At 42.3% G+C, this 19,931-nt stretch overlaps 1 protein-coding gene across 1 annotated transcript in view; it reads right to left on the minus strand.

Annotated features, from left to right (window-relative positions):
• The window catches only part of LOC146817362 (CD109 antigen-like), a 469,596-nt gene that overhangs the window by 276,779 nt on the left and 172,886 nt on the right, over positions 1 to 19,931 (minus strand). Inside the window, exons 7-8 of the mRNA XM_085610954.1 lie at positions 6,420 to 6,507; positions 1,007 to 1,100 (exon numbers count right to left, since the gene is read on the minus strand). Of these exons, the coding sequence (XP_085467080.1) occupies positions 1,007 to 1,100; positions 6,420 to 6,507 (182 nt within the window). The remainder of the gene's footprint in view (positions 1 to 1,006; positions 1,101 to 6,419; positions 6,508 to 19,931) is intronic.

Genomic DNA, 19,931 nt, shown 5'->3' on the forward strand with positions numbered 1-19,931 from the left:
CCTAAAACCTTTGACCAATGCAAAACTGAATATCATCTCACTGAGGGGAAATTACTGTGCTACCCACAGATTAGGAACTGGATCAGTCACCACAGCATCTGGAAAGCAGATACTAGGGAAAAGACAAACTTTGAAACAATTTTTCCTACGTTTCCTAGGCTGCAGCTGCGGTTTTTCTATATCTATCAGGTATTGGTTGTGCATGAGGCACCACAGGGTTGGAGACGCAATAAGGAGTGAGAACAAATAATGGACAAGCAGATTTAACATAGGAAGTGTGACAGATTGGGTACAGATATACATTCCTCGTCCATGTTTGTGGAAGGCAGGGAAATTCACTCGAAATTGTGGTTTGATTGGTATTACATTGCCCTCTTCGGATTTTCCTGATGCAAGTCCCAGATGTTTGATGGAATGGAACACCACAGAGGACTATTCGAATGTGTGATGGCAATTTCTAGTGATCCGACCCTTTTGGGAGGGTAGGTCTACTCTGATCTGGAAGATCTTGGGATATTTGATACCAATGGCTTCGGAGGTGATGCTCCTTGGTCTCAAACCGGATATACTTCAGGCAATGGCTACATGGGAATTGACAGAGTACCCCGGAATATTCTGCTTCCACCACGTTGGGGAGCTTTAGGGCTATTTTAATGATAATGACAGCCCACTTCCTTGGATAATGACTTTGTTGAAGCCCCCTTATGAACAAAATAGTGCTGGGCTACTGGAGATGATTCAGCTGCAATCTGAAAAGGAGTGTATGAACAAGGGAATGTTCTTTCTCATAGAGTGTGGAGGAGATGGAAAAGTTCATGTATTGCTTTACATACGAGTGGAGCCCCACGGTGGCCGTTCTTTGCAATGTAATGTATTTTCTGACATGAGGTGACTGAAGGGCGTAAACTGTTTTGAAAATGGTCTCCAATCTATAATTAACAAACAGAATTTAAGTTGTAAATAAATGTAGATGAGATAAAGTATGTGTTCCTATGATCAGCTTTACCTCAAAGGTTTTATTGATTGATGATGTGTCATACAGCCATCCTGATAAAAATGTTACAGTAACATTTCCGCTCACAGGTTCTCCATGCCTGTACCTAAAAAAGGTGTAAAATTGATTTAAATTCTGATCGTAATTTGCATGTAACACATACGACGTAGGTTTAACCAAGTTTAGGGTGGATGTTTATTTTCCCAGCATGCCAGAGACCATCCACTGCTGCCTTGTAACAATACCTTCTACCACCTAAAAGCAGTCACAAAGATCAGATCTGACATCAAGATTGACAACCTGGAATTGGGGACACTGAATTGAGGGTTGGTAAAAATATCATAGTGTCATTCAGCATGTCACAAATTGTTCAAAAGCTTTAGAATTAGATAATTTGTTACCCACATGTCCAAGCAAGGCAGCACCGCATAAAAGGCGTGCATGCACAAACTGCTTTGATATACGACTTAATTCCACCTTTTCTCAACATAGAAAAGTTTTTGCACGTCATACTTTTTAAACAAAATACCAACTTGAACAAGAAACTGGAGTTGCACTAATATTGCAAAAGACAGTTCCACGTTATCACTAGCACCGACACCTTCTCAATGCCAGCGTCATTAAAATGTATGGCACAAGCACAAACCATGCAAAGCACAAACAAATCCTTCCATGATATGGAAGACACCCACGGATGTAGTTAATTCGTGCACCTAAGTCGACTGCAAGCGGGCATTCAGATCTTGGGGTTACACTCATTAAGAATATGAATTCCTTGTGCTGAATACATTTCAATGCTGGGATTCTCAACTCTCGAGCAAATCACACACCCGTCTACGCATCTGTCTAGTGACAAAAAGCGTAGTGCCGTTGGAGGATGCATATCCAGCAGTCTCCCTTGCTGTAGTGAGCGTCATTTTGCTACTGAATGATAACCTTTAGTTTGTTTAGGACTGGCTGTTTATAAGAAGCCCACTTCTTGAGGTGAAATAGCCAGCGTGGGTGCAAAGAGCGGCGTGTACATATCCGATGATGGGCCATGTGTATAATGTACCTTTTGTTTGTTGCATTTCTGAGCTGTTCTCTAAACATCATTGAACTGTGTGCGTTGCAATGTTACCTTCCATGCCAGTGACTGGTCTGTGTTGTGCTGCCAGTAATGCTGTCCTACTTTGTGCTCAGAATCCTATAGATTAAGTCAAATCCATTATCATATGAATATATCAGGTACCCTTTTAAAATGTATAGGTTCCATTTACGCAGCAAAACTGGAGTCATGTATAGAGTCTGTGGAGCATGCTTGGATGGGGTAGAAAAATACACGTAATATCACTAAATGGTCTTACAACAGGGACATTGCCAGATTCTGGATTCAAGGATGCACTAGAAAATACAATCATCATCTATTTCAAAGGGAACGCCAGTAGTACAGGAGGCAGAGCTACAGAGGAAGACTCTTAAGGGTGGGACACACACAGTGTTAGACAGAGTGTAGATGAGTTGAATGAACGGTCTGCTGGAGGAGACAATAAACACATTTAAAAAGAGTAATACTGGACCCAGAACTAGCACCACAGCGGGCCAAAGCAAATAAGTACATGTTCTAAGAACATTTGACTTGTATGCATATATGGAAAGGCAACATGAGGAATGAATGGCCTATAAAAGGGCATACAAACGAAAACTACATGACAACAAGTATGGATGAAAATAGCATAAACAACTCCAAAACTAAACACATATTCCATGACTACTATCAAGTACTACTTACACAAACAACAAAACTGAAGTAACGATAGTCTCTTTCTCAAATCAGGCAAGATATACAACCAAGTGAAACAACTATTCTTCACATAGGTAACTCTGCTAAGAACAATACTCTGGACTGATGCATAAGAACCAAACTAGATTTTATACTAGACTACAACTCCTCCAAAAAATTCATATAATGGACTAGGTAAAAGACTGGAGCATTCTGGCAGTCAACTACATGCCCTGAGAGTGCCTCTTTCAAACACCAGAGAAGATTAATCTAAGTGCGGAGGTAGTTGGATGGGTAGGACTTATATAACGTGAGTCAGTGGCCAGCATCCACACAGCTTAAATTGTCTTGGAGGCATGGGAAAACCAAACATACACATGTCAACAATACCAATTGATTACCAGCATATTTGCTTTGCCTCTAGAATGGCAGACATTACTACAAAGGAAGAAATAGGGAGACTATGGTAAAGAATGTGGACCAGGTCATTAAGCAGAAATCTGTGCAGATGATATACTGTTGCGTGTGAGAGAGCAAAGGGATATTTCAACAACATCCATGGAAATTCTGTGAGCAATTATTGATATTTCATTGCATGTTTGCAAAGGAATTTCAGCAGGATACCTGAACAATCTGCATACACCTAAATGGAATGGAATCCTCCATTTCCCACTTCAACATTCATGGAAGTGAAGAGCACATATTGTACTTGGGGTTGTGAAATTTTTAGGTCGAGCCTAGGCAGCACGCATGCGCCGTCTGCAAGTCATGCTGTCATCCCATATCGAGTGAAAACCCATCTGCTACTTACCATTGGTTCAGTCCTGCGTCCGTCTTCTTCGGTGGCTCCTCATTGGTTGGTGCTCCTGATACATCACTTCTGTTTTTTGCTCGGGAGCACCAGCCAACCACAGTTTCCTTGCGCTGTAGGGGTTTATGTGCTCCTGTAGGCACTCCTTCGAGAAAGGAAAAGTGTGGAGGCTTGCGACATAACATGAGTAAATCACGAACATCCTTCTGTCGACTTGTTTATAATGGGTTGCGCTCCACTCGCTCACTTTAAACCGAGAAAGCGTCTTCAAAATCAACATAACAATGCCCCCAACACACACTCACCAGATCTGGTCCTTGGTCTTTTAACAGACAGTGCGTTTGCCCAGGCGTGCGGCTTCAGAGTGCTCTATGGTATATTACATGCCTTGAGGGAAGTACGAGCAGTGATAAGGAGAATATCGCACTGTGCGCATGCTCCAGGTACTTTATGGTGTCCTGCCGTACACCGGAGTCACTATCATGCGGTGCCCGTGCTCCAGGTACTACTCTATGATGTCCTGCTGTACACCGCCGGAGTCACTATCATGCGGAGCATGTGCTCCAGGTACTCTATGCTGTCCTACAGTACACCGGAGTCACAGAGTGGGGTTGTTTCTATAGCTCCCCGCAGATAAGCCACTTCTCCGGGTGGGGCGTGTGCTCTTCTCAACAGGGCCAACTAGGGCTATGAGTCAACTTCCCAAGTGATGTTTATTCCAGATACCGGACATACCCGAGAGCATAACAGTGAGAGGAAGCGCCTCAGGGATCGGTATGTGTTAATACTGGGTAGCTATTCATCAAGTTATGTTTCAAATAATATACTACGCTCCTTTTTATTTCTATACAATCATCAGCATGAGGCTGGGGTTTGTCTGACTCTGCTATGGCCACCTGTGGGGGCTTGGTCACACCCGTGGTTTTAGACTGGAACACACAGGTCTTTTTTGGGATGTTTGTTTCCGTGGATTTTTTTCTTTGTGCACGTCGTTCTGATTTCAGTTTCAGTACAAAAGTTGGGGGTGTTTCTTTGGGTAATTTCTTTCATGGGACACAATGACATCAGCTATGGACAATTACATCAACAGTATCCTTACTTATGCAGCCGGAGCTTCTTTGAATAATATATCTGAAATAGATTAATGCCAACTTAATTTTATTATAGAGTTTCACTTTTTGGGGCAGTGGGCATTCAACTGAAGGGCTGAGTTTTACCATGTATACAACTCACTATGGATGATAGCCAAGCTTCTGATTTCAAATAGTAGTTGGTCATCGACTTCAGAGACAATTGCTGCTAACACTGCATGCCATACTTTGGGCTTCAGCAAAATTTTGTGTGAATTATTTTATTTGCACTCAGAACATGAAAGCAGGGATTGTATGTGATTGATTTACGTACAAGCCTGAAAACAAAATCAAGAAGCAGTGATGTTCCGATAATTTGATCAATAACAAATGTGGAGGTTATTCGGCTGATGGGGTAACGATGTTGGAATACTGTCGGGAATCACTAATGTACGATATACATTGATATAGGATTTGGTACTTCCCTCCACAAATATAACATTCAAACCAAATAGGTAAAAAGACGCATATAAATGGTGTACAGCAGGCCTTTGATAGAGCTCCGCCCCAGTGCCACTACACCTGCTCCACTAATGATAGGCATACATCTGACTAAGGGGCTCCATTAAAGCTATCTATGCAATAGGTCTTGCATTTGCGAGAGTTTGAGCTATTGGCATTGAAAATGACAATGCCTTTTATTCATGTGTTTTGAAAACCTGCAAGTGGTGCGTAACCACGCACTTTGTACTTATAGTGGTTGCTTACAAGAAGCAAGGCTGGAATTAACTGCACTTCTTTTACTGCCAGCCTTGCTTCTCGTAAGCAAGGACTTTAAGTAAAAAGTGCGTGTTTACGCATCGCTAGCAGGTTTTCAAAACAGATAAATAAAAGGCATTGTCATTTACAATGCCAATTGCTCAAACCCTCGCAAATGCGAGACCTATTGCATTGCAAATGCTTGTTAGAGTAATGTCTCCTAGTAGTCTGGCCCAATGTTTGCCATTAAGGTGTGACTTTGGCGAGTTTAGCAAATATTCATTCTGTCAGTAGGAGCATAAGACAAGGTGTTTAATAACAATAACTTAATTTCAGCATAGTGGTAATTTTCCGTTCCATTTTCCTGTGGCTTGCTCTGCCTCAGAAACACTGAAGCCCCTTTAGCATATTTATATAAGGATCTTCTCTTCCACAACATCCCCTACATTTTCAAAATAAATAATGACTACTATTAGGAACTGCACCCATTGAGGGTGAACTCCAAATGGAATGAAATAAACTTGGATCTTCATGGACTAATGTTTATATGCCTCAGTGTACCCATGTTTTGAAGCAGTCAAAGACTGTCCTCCAAACATTGTTCAATGATGTGGTTTGTCAATGAATGTCCAAAACTCCATCATGCACAACACTGTGCCAATAAACGGGTGTCACCTTTATCGAATATTGAGCACCCAACTGATGATTTGTTTCACAAAACTCAAGCAAGACTTGGCAAAAAGATTACCATTAGATTCTGTCCAATATGTCTGGTAGTGGTTGTGTTCCCTTCATCGTTTTTCCCACCACTCCATTTCTCTTCTCCCTTATGTAATCAGACTGATTCAGTCAGACCGATTTAGGAATCATTAAATTGGGATGGAACGTTAGAAGATGGAAACATGTTTCAGAAATAGAACAAAGGTTTATTTATTTAAATGTGACTGAGATACTCTCTTAAAATACAACTGGACATTTTGCAGGTGCATTCCCGTTTGAAAATGTATTCCTCGATTTACTTACTTTGCAGTTATTTGACCAGTTAAATTTTCTTGTTTGCCCACAATGTAGACAATTGGTGTTTTCACTGCCACTTCGAATTTTGGTGCCACTAGAAAAATACAAATTACTGGTTAGTATTGCAACTCTAACGAGCAATCCTGTTTAATGGTCAACATTATTGGCATACTACAAAACTTTCTTTGCAATAATAAAAGCCAAATTTGGCCATAAGGAAACGACAAGAACCCACTAGAAAATCACGTGTAAATCTTTGCTTTTCCAAGAAGAAATCAGGTACTCTCATGGGTCCTTGGAATCTGATTCAGCAAATATTTAGACAACAAGTAGTGGTCAGAAAGTTCTTACAAAATTGTTGGCCTTAATTCTCTAGACATATGGACACGCTATCAGATTCAGATTCATACAGCAATTTTATTGAGATATTTTAATTAATCTGCATATATATCTAGGCAGAAAGATCTGTACAGATAAGCATAACATATAATAAATGTGTGTTTAAAAAACACTTTACCCTAATGTTTCTTAACCCTGCAATAGACAATTCAGAACACGTCCACATATCACACAACTAAACTATACACCTGTACAAGTCATAGTTTGAGAAGCATTTGCCAGGTTCAAATTCAAACAAAGCAATTGAACTCTCATGCTTAACTATCTCAGTAGAGGCTAATTAGACCAACCAAGAGTTCACTCAGCTATAGATAGACTTCATCTAGTCATCTACAATTTGGAAATGCCCTTTTTTGCACTCAACACTGCTCTAGAAGCCTAACATTTACTGAGTACAGGGTTTATGTATAGAATATAGCTTAAAAATTAAATAACATAACTTTGCATTACCTCCTGATGTACGCATCTACAGAAGGCCATCTAGTCAACCATTCAGGTACAATAGAAAAACATGTGGCACTTAAGACACCTTTACTACTTCCACATACCAAACAGCAGTCAGAATCTACAATGACCAACGTATGCATCAATGTACAAATTACGCATAATTTGCTAACTGCAACCAAGTCCTTTTGTATTGCAAAGTCTCTGAAACGATTTCAGCAAATTATTCCAAACACTTCAATTTGTCTTAATGCAACTTCAGAAGTGTGATTGCCAAGAGCGAACATTTTCTGCACGACTGCAGCTGTGGAATGAATATATACAACTGTGCTATCTATGTTATCTACAGGGACCAAGACGTACGTCTACCAGTCCTAACAAAATATATGTAGCCAATAGACTTTTACCAAACATGCAGTAGCAATGTGTTACATTAGATCACAAAAAAGGAAATAACTGCTAAAGTAAATTGTGTAATAAACTGTTGAGAAACTGATTAATAACACAGCCGTGCATTTCAAATATTTTGCATTACCTAAATGTACTCATCTCACTTTACACATGTACAAATTCAAGCACAAGGACATGACGTTATGTACTAGAATAACATGTGTGGCCAAATTTCAAACCTGGAACAAAAATATGCTGCCAGGTACCAAGCTCTGGAACATGGCTGCATGTCTCCTCTCTTCCACATCCATACCTTGGTAGCAGTGGCAGCTGCCGCAACACGAATGTAGGTGGGAGACGGAGTTGATGGGTTCGGAAAAATAATACTTTTTTGAAAACATATCTTTTGCCGCTGCCTCCGACTCTGACGGCCACCTCGGAGCTCTCTCGGCACTCTCTGGGAAGGCAGAGGCTGCTCGAGCAATCCTCGTGCTGCTCTCATGTTGGGATAGCAGGGCCAGGATTGGTCTGAGACACTGCTGTGTAGCCTGTGGCTTTTCTCCAACCCAGCTGTGAACACAGCTGGGTTGGAGAAATAGAAGTGTGCATGTTTGCTTGGCCGGTCAAGGAAGGCCGGCCAAACATACATGCGCAGTTCTAAGTGTCCACCACCTGCCTGTCATGGCCTGGCCCGGCCCTGTATGCATTTCAGAGCCAGTCACAGAAAAATAAAATGATAGTGTTTCATTATCATTTTATTTTTCTTTGACTGACTCTGACCATTGGGGCGACACTCCTCCGCCATTACGGAGGAGCCGCCCCTGCTTGGTATCATTTCAGGTAAGCAACAGTTAAATTTCATGCTTCTATCTTGGTTAACCTTTAAGTAAAAATAAATGCCAGAGTTTTCAGTAGCATGAGTGACCTGACAATGGAATAATGCAGATTCGATTCAATACATGCCATGCAGCTTATTATAAGTTCTATGAAGAATCTGCACTCTACGCTCAAAAATGGCTCCCTGCCTCATAATTCCTACATACAAGTAAAAACCGATGGATGGAAAATCTTTCTCTTTTCAAGCAGCCAAACTATGGAATTCCCTATACATAAACATAATATCCACAAACAGCAATCTCCACTTCAGAAGATTAGTCAAAAGCTTGCTCTTTTTCACCTGAGGACTATTCTAACAGCTTTACAATGTCCCACAACAGCATACTATACTTTTCACGGTATGGGAAGGAGCTGTCGTTATTCAAGTATACGCCATTGAACTTTGAACTGTGAACTGTGCCTCCTGTTATAAGCAGATACATTCATATAAGGGGACACCAGTAGCTCACAAACTCCCTGTAAGTAGCTTGCAGCCCCGGAATCTATTTTAGTGCCCCTTATTACTGTGCACTAAAAGTAAATTAGGCCAGCCATTGTTTTGTCAATTTGAGGCCTGCTGCAGTGTTTGCTCGCCCTCACCCAAAGCAGCTGCTTACAATGTCTGAATTGAGCTCAGCTGGGAAGTGGCTGGGTCGAGAGGGTGATGTGAAGGCTAAAAGCCAAGCACAAGCTATATTAGGTTGCCCATCAGCTATTGTGGTGCTTCAATCCTGCGCTGGCGGAGTGGTAGACATATTTTAAGGCATGGGACTCTGGTTGGGTTTGTTGTAGCTGCACACCACACTGTTGATGGTGCGCTTGGGAACTAGGGCCGAGTAGCCGAGTAGTGCAAGCATTGTTAGGCCCTGCATAAGGTTCCTGACTCTGGTTTGTGGTAGACCTTGTGAAAGGTACTATAATGAAAAAAAAAGAGATTTTATTGGTGAAAGGAGAGAAATTTAAAATGCAAGAGTGGGACGGTCGTGGTGCCGCAGTGGGTCAGTGAAGGATCCGTCAGAGGGTGACTCTCAGAGGGCAGCACCAAGTTAACAAGGTGCATGGCTCTGGAGCATCGGCAGCTCAGACTCAGGGACAGCAGGGCCCACAGACTCCCCAAGGTTGTCTTAGGTGCAGGGGAGGGTCCGCCATGGCCCGTCAAGCCACACGGTAGGCCCGGCTGATATTTTGATGTTTACTCAGCTCCCGTTGTCATCTCCACCTCGCTAGTGGCATCTCTAACTGCATTGCCAATAAGGGCATATCGGCAGGCCCATTGTGTGATGTCTGGCACCCTGGAACCTCAGATAAATTGTGGATTGTGCAGCCATATGGCAGAGCCTCGCTAAGCGACGGTCATCTTGTTGCGGGCTCTGTAGTGCCCCCTCCCTTATGTAATGAACTTTAACAGTTGTCTTACATTTCATACAAGAGCATCTGTGTACACAGTTACCATTCCTTTTTTTTTTTTTAAACAATTTTTATTGAAAACAAAAATCACAACAGTGCCTCAATAATGACACTTAATTAGCCCCACCACTGGCGGAGTGTACATTCGGGCATTGAAAGCTACAAACAATATATTCAGGGCATTAGGCATCCGGTCAAACCAATTAGTGAAGCAGCCTAAAGGTGGTTCCGTGCTCATCCAGGGATCGGGGAACACCCCACCCCCAGCATATGTCCGGTAGCCCGGAGACTTCAGGTCACCGCGTTTGCCCCAGCCTTGTCCAATGCCTCCAGTCTCTCCCTCCTTAGTTCCACAGTAGGAGAAATACTGAGGCCCCCCGATAGTTGTTCCAACGTCCCCACTTGTGATACCACTTCCGTGGGCATCCTCGACTTTTGTATACTGTTTTCTCCGCCACCATGGCCTGATCCATGTCAGTGGCCCAAGCACGCAATTGTGGTACGGTATCCACCCCCCATTTCTGGGCAATATTCCTCTTTGCAATGGCCGACCACTCTTGCTCCACCTGAGTAAGGTCGGTAGCTTCCCAAATGTTAAGGAGGCAGAGTTGGGGAGAGGGGGACAAGGGCTTATCTATGGACCTTGCCATCTGTAGGGTGACGTCTATCCAGTACTGCTGAATGTGGGGGCATGCCCATAGCATATGGAAAAATGTACCTATCTGGTGACAGTGTCGCAGGCAGAGCGAGTCCAATCGCCTTCCCAATTTATACAATAGTTTTGCGTCAAAATATACACGATGCTGAATTTTAATCTGAACAAGGCGAAGTCGCATCGGCATTGCTACCTCTCTAGGAAAGCTAACGCATCTGTCCAGTCCTCGTAAGCCAGTTCCCCCAAGTCCGTCTCCCAGCGAGCCCTAATTTTCCGCATTGGGTCGGTCCTATTGTTAATTAACTTCTTATAAGTCAGGGAGATAGCCTTGCGGTCCATTGGGTCCAACAGTAGCCTGTCCTCCAAAGGAGAATAGTCTGGGAGGGGGGCATCAACCGGAAGGGCTCCGTCGATAGCGTGACTAATTTGAAGGTAACGAAAATACTCTGAGGGTGCAAGCTGGTATTTAAGCTGGAGCTCCGTGAATGTCGCCTTTTTACCCTTGACCCACAACCATTCCTTTTTAATGATAGTGGGCAGTTCCATGTTGAAAATTCTGTAATGTGCTAATGATATTTGTTAGGAAAAAAGGTCCCCTGCATGGCTCCCAAGAGCATTCACCTCAACTTCAAGTTACCCATAGCAAGCATATAGATATTTTATTGGTTTTTGACCTCAGCGTGCGCAATAATTATGTTTGTATGCACAGGGCACACCGTTACATGAGATGTGACCCACAGCTTGTATCTGTGTTCTAGAGTGACACACTATGCACACCCTCATGTACTGTGCAGGAATACCATCAGGTCACTGTGCTGAGGACTGAGTGAAGTCTGCATAGGATTGTGCATGCAGCACAGTCTATTTATTTATTACCTGCACATAGTGAGCTACCTGCTGGTCTCTGTTGAAATCTGTGGCTTGTCACTGTCCGGCAACTTGGTCCATTGCTTCATCCACGTGGGATGTGGATGCGGTATATATGCTTACCTTATTATGTGTAGCAGAATGAGCATGGAGCTTGTGTGATCAACTGTTGAAACACAGAAATCTAATTTGTAATATCTTATGTATGAGTAATAGAGAAGGAGGAGGTTTGAGATATCTTGCCAGACATCAATGTGAATTGCAGGGCCCATCCAAGGCATTCAGGAGGTATTTTGTAGTATGGAAGTGGGAGAGGCCCTAGGGTGTGGAGACCATGAGAAAGAGGGACCTTGTCTCATTCCTGTTCAAGTCAGACCTAGAGGTGTCACCCCCACACAACTGGTTAATCAACAGCACAGTGGGAAGCCTCTCTCTCTTATATTCATTTTGGTTTGGGTTTCCTCCACCTTCATGCTGACAGTAGAAGACAGCCTATGGTTTACCCATTCTGGAAGCAATATAAAAAGTCAGTATAGGGATGAAACCAGTGCCCAATATGCCAAATTTGCAAACTTGGAATACATATTGGTCAGAAACCACCAGCCAAATGTGTCAGATTTCTCATTGTGCAATGGGGCCTGGGAAATTCACTTCTCTCTAGGTTGAGGTTGCCAATTGGTAACTCCCCATTGACAGGGATATGGAAGATCTACAACCTGCCGGGAAGAACTGTATTAACACCACTTGGAGGAAAGGAGTCTACTTACTGCTTAGAAGTAGTATGGTAGGTGTCTTTGTACAAAAGCCAAGTGCCTAAAAGAGGTGTGCCTGGAGGAGCTGTGCAGAAAGAAATTAATTTGGCCTGCTGAAGTCCATTGAAAGATCTGCACTGACAGGCCATGTAGTGAGGCCTTGTGACTCTGGACCTCTCTCCAGTGTGTCGTAGAGTGACAATATGGGCTTCCTGAAGCTGTGCTGGCATAAGAGTACTCGGACCTCTTGCAACATCCAGTGCCTGAATGACTACTCAAAAGCAGTCTGTGAAGTCCATCATGAACTATAATGTACAGTTCTGAACAAAGATTGCCCAAGGTAATGTGCTGTTAAGAATAATTGCTATGATGTTTACACACAGAGACTAGAAAAAACACCAAGAAAGGTTTGGTGCTACATAGAAACCGCAACTGCAATCTGCAGTAACCTCTCTTTTTGTTCAATAGTGTGACACAGGGTAGGCTCTTCATTTTGTTTGGAATGGTGTGGTTGCATTTGCGGCAGAGGAATACCTTCAGAAGGAGTTTACCCACTCTCTGATTGGCAACCCCACCTCCCCCCCCAACTATAGGCATCTGTATTGCAGCAGAGACAAAAGATAGCAGTATATTGGGCAGAGCCAGGCCAGTCCAGAATCAGCATGGCTTTGCCGAATATTTCATGCAAAGACACACACCAGCAGGTACAACATAGCCCAACCACCCCCACCCCAGTCAACAGAAGCAGGTTCCACTCACTTGTCTCATAACTTTAGTTTATTTCATGAGTGAGACATTGTGTGGAGAATACTAGACGTTGGGGCATATTTTTCTTTCCAAACAACCAGCCCGGATCAATCTTTGATAGGTATAACTGTGAGCCTCATGTGGTATCAGTATTATGCAACTCACCACTGTATTATAAACATACCACTACCAATAGGAACAGCCAAGATGAGGGTGGGCGTGTTCCCTCACGCAGTGATTACTTGCCAGGGATACTGTGTGCATTGTTGTTGCCCTGTAATAACAACATACAACTCAATACTACATAGTCTAAAATATATTTTTGCTTAAAAGTAAAAGCACTACTGGACAGTGATTGTTTTTGATTGTTTCTACGTGTTTTATTAAGTTTCTACTCCACATCACATCCCCAACTGAACCATAGACTGCTCAGCTCTGCTACCTTGAGAGTGAGGTGATAAGGGGGTGTATTTGGTGCTCAATTTTGGGTTCAACAGTAATGTAAAGCCACAGGCCAAAACTGGTTAACCACATTAACCTCTGATTGCCCTCACCTCCATAAATAGTTGAAACAACTTACATCATTAATTGTACCTTGCTAGTATTGACTGAGCAGAGTCTGAAATAGTGGAGTACAGTTATAAAACAAAAGTCTCATGCTAAGGTGTATAGCAACATGGCTAGTGAGTTCTCCATCTATACTTTTGAAGAACTATTTGGACTTTGTTATTATTGAATAGATGAATCACTAATTCATCATTTTAGATTTTGTACATTGAAATCAACATACTATTATTACTCACCTAAACGAAAAATACATTCTCAAAAATGTTTTAGAGTCATTGGAATTATGTTTCATGGGGATAAGAGTATACAGCAGTATGAAGACATATAATGTAAGTAGCACTTAGTACACAGTGGAATGTTAATTTGGAAAACGAGGCATACATCGATGGAAATGAAATATCGTCTTTAGTAACAGATTAGCCCATTGTGAACTCTGCATCAACCTCGACTCGCAAATATGACGATAGGCTGGCCCTGAGACCTAGGCCTTAGAAGTGCTGACTGATAGGTCACAGGTAGAAGGGTGCGTAGATGGTAGGCAAAGACTTGGGCAGGAAACTCTTGATCAATCCCATAGGTAGGAGCAGCAACATTACAATGGTCAGGGGAGATTGCCGCAATAAAGCACACATGGCCAGGGGGTAGTACGTCTGCTCCTACAAACACACTAAAGTCAGATGCCACATGTGTTAGGAACACACAACCATTCAGGACCTAGCACACGTTGTGATCATGTGCTCTCCATGTAAGACATTTGAACACATTCACCTCTGGCCACACTGTGCCCATGCGAGGTCGAGACCCACCCATAGTAGCCATTGAACATTAGTTTATGACTCTAAAGGCAGCAACCATCATTGATCACCATAAATGGGATTGTGGAAACCTTTCATTGCATATTGTATTTTGTATATAAGGACACCAACCGAATGTACATTGAGACAGTCCTCAGACCTAGTGCCAAACTGTTAAATTAAACAACCTGTTCCTGTTTTGCCAAAATCCTCTTGTCTTCTGTTTTTTAAGGAATTTTACTTTGAGCAACAGGAAGGTACGGCCAAGAATATAAGCTTTGCTTGTGTTTGTATGCAATTGCAAGACAAGATTATGGTGTTAGACACACCACACAAAGCATTATCTGAAGTGTAAAAATATATTACACTTTAACAAACTTTATTAAATTGAATAGTTTAGATAGTATTTGAAGGCCCAAATACAAAGTAAATAAAAGAATCACGGGTGGCTTACAAGGCAAATGGTTTACACTTTTTCATTATTTGTATTTTTTATGTCATGTAGATATATATGTTTAAAATTAGACAGTGTTTGGGATGATCGCAAAAATAAAGTTTGAAGTTCTAAACTAGAAGAATTATTTGATAAATTCTTGAAAAGGTAGGCAACTAGTCGAAGGATTTAATGTTCAGTTATAATTAGAAACAGAATGTAATAACAGAGTACTGATGATTGTTTGTGATACACATTGAAGGGTAGTTCTATTAATTTTGGATAGCATCTGTTGCCATCCATTTGTGAAGGCGCTGTGAGTGATCATAAGTTTCATGAACAGATAAAATTAATATCTGAGCACCTTACCAGGACGTTGGGAGAAATCCAAGGATGTAATCACTTATATGAATGAACGGGACACCTTCTAAAGAAGAGGAAGACAAGATATTATGTGACCTTAGAAAAACTTAATTAAGGAGCCTTCCTGTTGACCAATGGACTTGAAGAAGTAGAGTCACGCTCAAAACTTGTTGGGCGTCTAACATGGACATTGGTTGCTAATATCGAAACTGGATGCTTTACTTGGCTGCTAATATTGAAACTTGAAGGTTATACTATGAGATAATTAATACAGATGGCATATATTGTTTGATTATATGGACATTTCATCCTGTCTGTGTAAATATATTATTAGAGATACATGCTGTTGTATCTTAACAGTAATTGTATGAAAGAAAAAAGATATGGGATAATAAATCAGCATTTTATGATACATGGAATTTCCACATTGTGTTTGTACTGAATCTTCGCTGAAACTATAGCAATATATCCTTTAAACCGTGGCCAGTAGGAAATTCTGGTCTCTTTCAGGCAGAGAATAGCAGGGCCATCTAAGCTGACTTAAAATCCCACATGATATAGAAAACATCTATGTTTAGGTTTGATCTTTTGAAAACATATAACTATACAGCCTTTTCTCTTCCTCTACCCAAGCATTATCTTGGATGAATAAATTAAGGAGTGAGTAGGACAGGCATGTGAGAGCTGTAAACAACTAGGCCTCAGTATCCCACTTGTGGTAATGCCCTTATAGACAGACTCTTGATACGCTGCCCAGCTCTCACTTTGAGCTCACATTCTACCGCGAGATACCAGAAATTTAGAAGAGGACACAATCCTATTTGTTCACAAGTACTGTCAAAGGAGTTTGATCAAAACCGTATTACTGAGTTGGGTTAGGGTAAGTTTGCCTCTTTGAAGGTGCTTCCGATATATTGTATAACATTTTCTCGCAAGTGCCCAGCACTTAATTTGTGAAAGATAGAGTGTCGGTGCCCTTAGCTCTGCTCAGAAGCCGACGGCTGGTGCAATTAAACGTTGCTGCACTGAATGCTTTAGTTCACTACCTGAAACTTCCAAACCCTTTCTCTCACTCTTGCAGGTTCCTGCTTTTACCCTTTAAGACAGTTGTGCTGTTGTGTTCTTCCTCCGTCTTTCTGATTTGTGAATTTCCCTCCCTTGCACTCTGTAAATAATCTATTGCGGACAAATAATTTCAGGACCCAACAATAAGTGCTGATAGCTTCCACTGGCATCCACTGGCTCAGGTTAAGTCCCCTCTATGCTATCACTCTTTGTGCACAGCCTTAAAACCGACTACCCCAAGCAAACACTGAGGCCCAGAAAAGATTAGCACTCCCATACCCAGTGCATTCATTTAAGGAAACATTTCAAGCGAAATGACCCCGCTATCATTAAAACAATTTGGTAACTGTTGGAAAATGTATCATTAGCAGTGGTAAATGCGCATCTACCACTGGCAATAATACCACTAACACAATATTGGGCTCAGAATAGTTCTTGGAAAATTATTCCCATGCTCAACCCTTGGTAGTTTGGCTGAGAGCAGGCCGGCTTAACTTCAAAGACAGATATGTAAAGCATTTAAAAACACCAATTCAGTAAATAATTAAGACACAATACGCAATAAAAATCCAACATTCCTAAAAATAGGAAAAATTGGTCCGCCTTGGGAATGAATAGGTCATAATGACAGAGGGTTGCTGAGCACAGGTTTCTACAGGCCCCTCCACCCAGACAGACCATGAGGCGTATTTTTGCCACAAAATAAATACTACGTGTTCAGAATCAACTGTATGTATATTTTTTTCCCAATGCTCACACAATAGATACTACGTGTTCAGAATCAACTGTACGTAATTTTGTTTTCCCAATGCTCACACAATAGGTGTGCATTCATAATTTATATTTCACTTTATTATAGGTCCTGCACGGAGTGGTACACAAAGGGCTGGTCCCTTTGTTGTCCTGAACAAAAGGTTTAGGGGATACCTTGAAACATGTCGACACAATACTAGGGATTGTAATTACAGAACAGTTACTTTTCCCTTTTATTAACCCCTTTTTATCCTTACCAACTAGGAGCAGGAATAAAACATTAGCTCTCTAGTTAGGTAATTTTTAAACATCACTTACACCACTCCCCCTACACTGCACTACACATATCCTCACAAAGTAAGTGCTCCTACGTAACTCCGCAAGTCGCAGCACGCCCCAAGCAGTAGATGTTTGGGATGTCCCCAATGATGAAGCATGTCACCTAGGGGCAACCCTGGGTGAGTGAGGGGACTCAAGAAAATATTTTTTTCTTTTCTACCAGTAGAGGTGGTTTTTCACCCAGTTGGTGAATCCCCCGTTTTTCTTGGCTAGGTTCTTTTGATCCGTCATCTACAGATTCTTTTTGCTGTACTCTGATCACACAGGAGGGTGAACCTAGCCCAATCCTCCTCCTCCCCCTAATTTTGATTGATCTTTAAAATGACACCAAAACGAAAAACAATCCATTGTAAAGAAGCAGAGATATGAATTTGTGAAGATTCAGCATGATATAGCACATAGAAACTTATAGTGCCTATTGGGACATATGGTCGCACTAGACTCAGACAGAGTCAAAGTTTCAGGCTGACCACGATGGAGCCCAGCGCGGCTACCCCTCGCCGTAGGCCTCAGTCAAAGTTTTTACTTTTTGACTTAGAAGCTTTTCTGGAGCTTTTCTTCCTGGGGTCCCATGAAGCTCTCAGCTAGTCCAGATTCAGTGAGTGTTCACCAGCTTGCCTTGCGACAAGCTCCCTGCCAAACCTATGGAAGTCAGACCTCCGGAGCTTTTCATCAGAACGAACTTGAATGGCAGGCCGGCTCAATTGATGGTCGTAGGCCAGGTCAAGTCGGTCCACTTATGGAGCTTTTTTCCAAAGCTTTTTTCCAAAGTTGCTTCAAGCTTCTGAAATGTATTTCTGAAGTTCCTTTGAGGGTCCCGAAGTTTCAAAATTTACTCCAAGGGTCTGGAAGCTCCAAGATCAGCCTTGAAAGTTTGGGACTTCCATTCCTAAAATCCACTTCGAAAAAACCCTTACAAATCCACTGGTAGTACTCCAGGATGGGGATTCGTGGTGGTGATGGTCCAGGTGAGCTCTGTTAACCTGTAGTTTGCAGGGAGTCCACTATTTAGTCCTTTTGAAGCAGGTTATGTACAAAGGGTTGTAGTTCCTGATTGTGCCGCAGTCTCAGTCAGTCAGAGTGCAGGGCCTGGTTGGTGTAAATCAAACTTCCAGCATGGACCCTTCTTATTCCTTTAGTTTCAAGCAGCAGATCTGAGAGGCTCTGCCCCTCTCAGATACCTAGTCCAGGTTTTCTGGGGTCACACAGGAGGGTACTCCTGTCCAATGAGGTGCAGGACAACTCCCCAGAGCATGACCATTTCCTCCAAAGTGTGGCACAATGGTCTCCCAGAAAGCACCATTTCTCCAAATTTCAATATGGCTGAAGTCCCAGCAAAGAGGCAAGAGCTGGCTAAACCAATCTTCGGGATGGCTCATCTCCATAGACTGTCTCACCCTGCTATCTGCACATTCCTTCCTTAAGCTTGTCATCTGGTTAGTTTCAAATGGTAGGGGAAAAATGAAACTGGTTTCTCCAGCTTGTCTCCTCCTCCATTTGAAGATCATTGTTTACGATCCCTCACCTTCGCTCCGGCATTCCTATGTAGCAGAACCCTCTCCTTCCAGAATGGCTCTTTAAACCCCAGGGGCTACTTGTCACCTCATCAAAGCAGCCTGGCTAGTCCACATAACTCTGACCAATCAGAGCAGATCACTGGATGGCTGAATTTTGGCTTACTAATAATAATAAGTCTTATTATTTGTCTGAACATTTTAGGATAAATTCAACAATACCATATTGTTGGATTTATCAACACCATTCTAGTGAGTCCTTGAATTATATTTTTCGTGTTTTCCTGGTGGGAATTATTAATCAATAACGTCTTGCCATGTTAACCTATGAGGCTGGGGGCCGGCAATGGGAAAATGAACAGGGAAATTTCTCCAACACCAGGGCTTATAAAACATATTTTATAAGGACCCTGCCTATATCTACAGGACCCCCTACCCCTGGAACACCTAGGGGAAACCTTAGGGGTTCTGAATATGTAAAAATATTGCTGATCCTCGCTCCACAAAACATCGATTTTGGGAAGCACTTTACTCCAATGTGGGAAGTGAAATGTCCAATTTCACTAAACCCAAGGCACATAAAACCGTATTTATAAGGGTCCACCTTATAACTACCTGACCCGCAACCACAGGAACACCTAGGGGAGAACTTGGGGGTACCTAATATGCCAACAAATTGTAGTTTATAAATTTTTAAGTGCCCCGAACACCAAAGTCGAGTTTGGGCACAATTACGTTTTAAAAGCAGTCCTGCAACACAGGGCTACTTTTAAACTGATCTAGGGCCTCAGCTGTGCACACATGCAAATGCTGAAAGGGCTGCTGGCCTCTAAACAGCCATGCCCTATCATATACTAGGCATTTAACGGTAGTTTCAACCCCCCTGCCCTATTATGTACTAGGGCCTTATGGGGGAGGTCATGCCAATCATAGGGGTACCCTAATCCTTAGTGTACCCTAGCATAGGCAGGTGTTTTCATTCTATTCAAAGTGTGTTTTCAGTATAGCACTGGCCCTGTGCCTGGTCAAGCAGAGCCCAGGGGCAGTCAGAGTCAGTTACCACCAGTACCAGTCAGCAAAAAAAATGGGGTGCCCAGGGCACAGGATGACTTTGCAACAGTAACTTCATGGTTGATGATAATTTTTCATGAAA

The sequence above is a fragment of the Triturus cristatus genome, chromosome 6 (assembly GCF_964204655.1).
Source record: "Triturus cristatus chromosome 6, aTriCri1.1, whole genome shotgun sequence".
In the NCBI taxonomy this organism is placed as follows: Eukaryota; Metazoa; Chordata; class Amphibia; order Caudata; family Salamandridae; genus Triturus; species Triturus cristatus.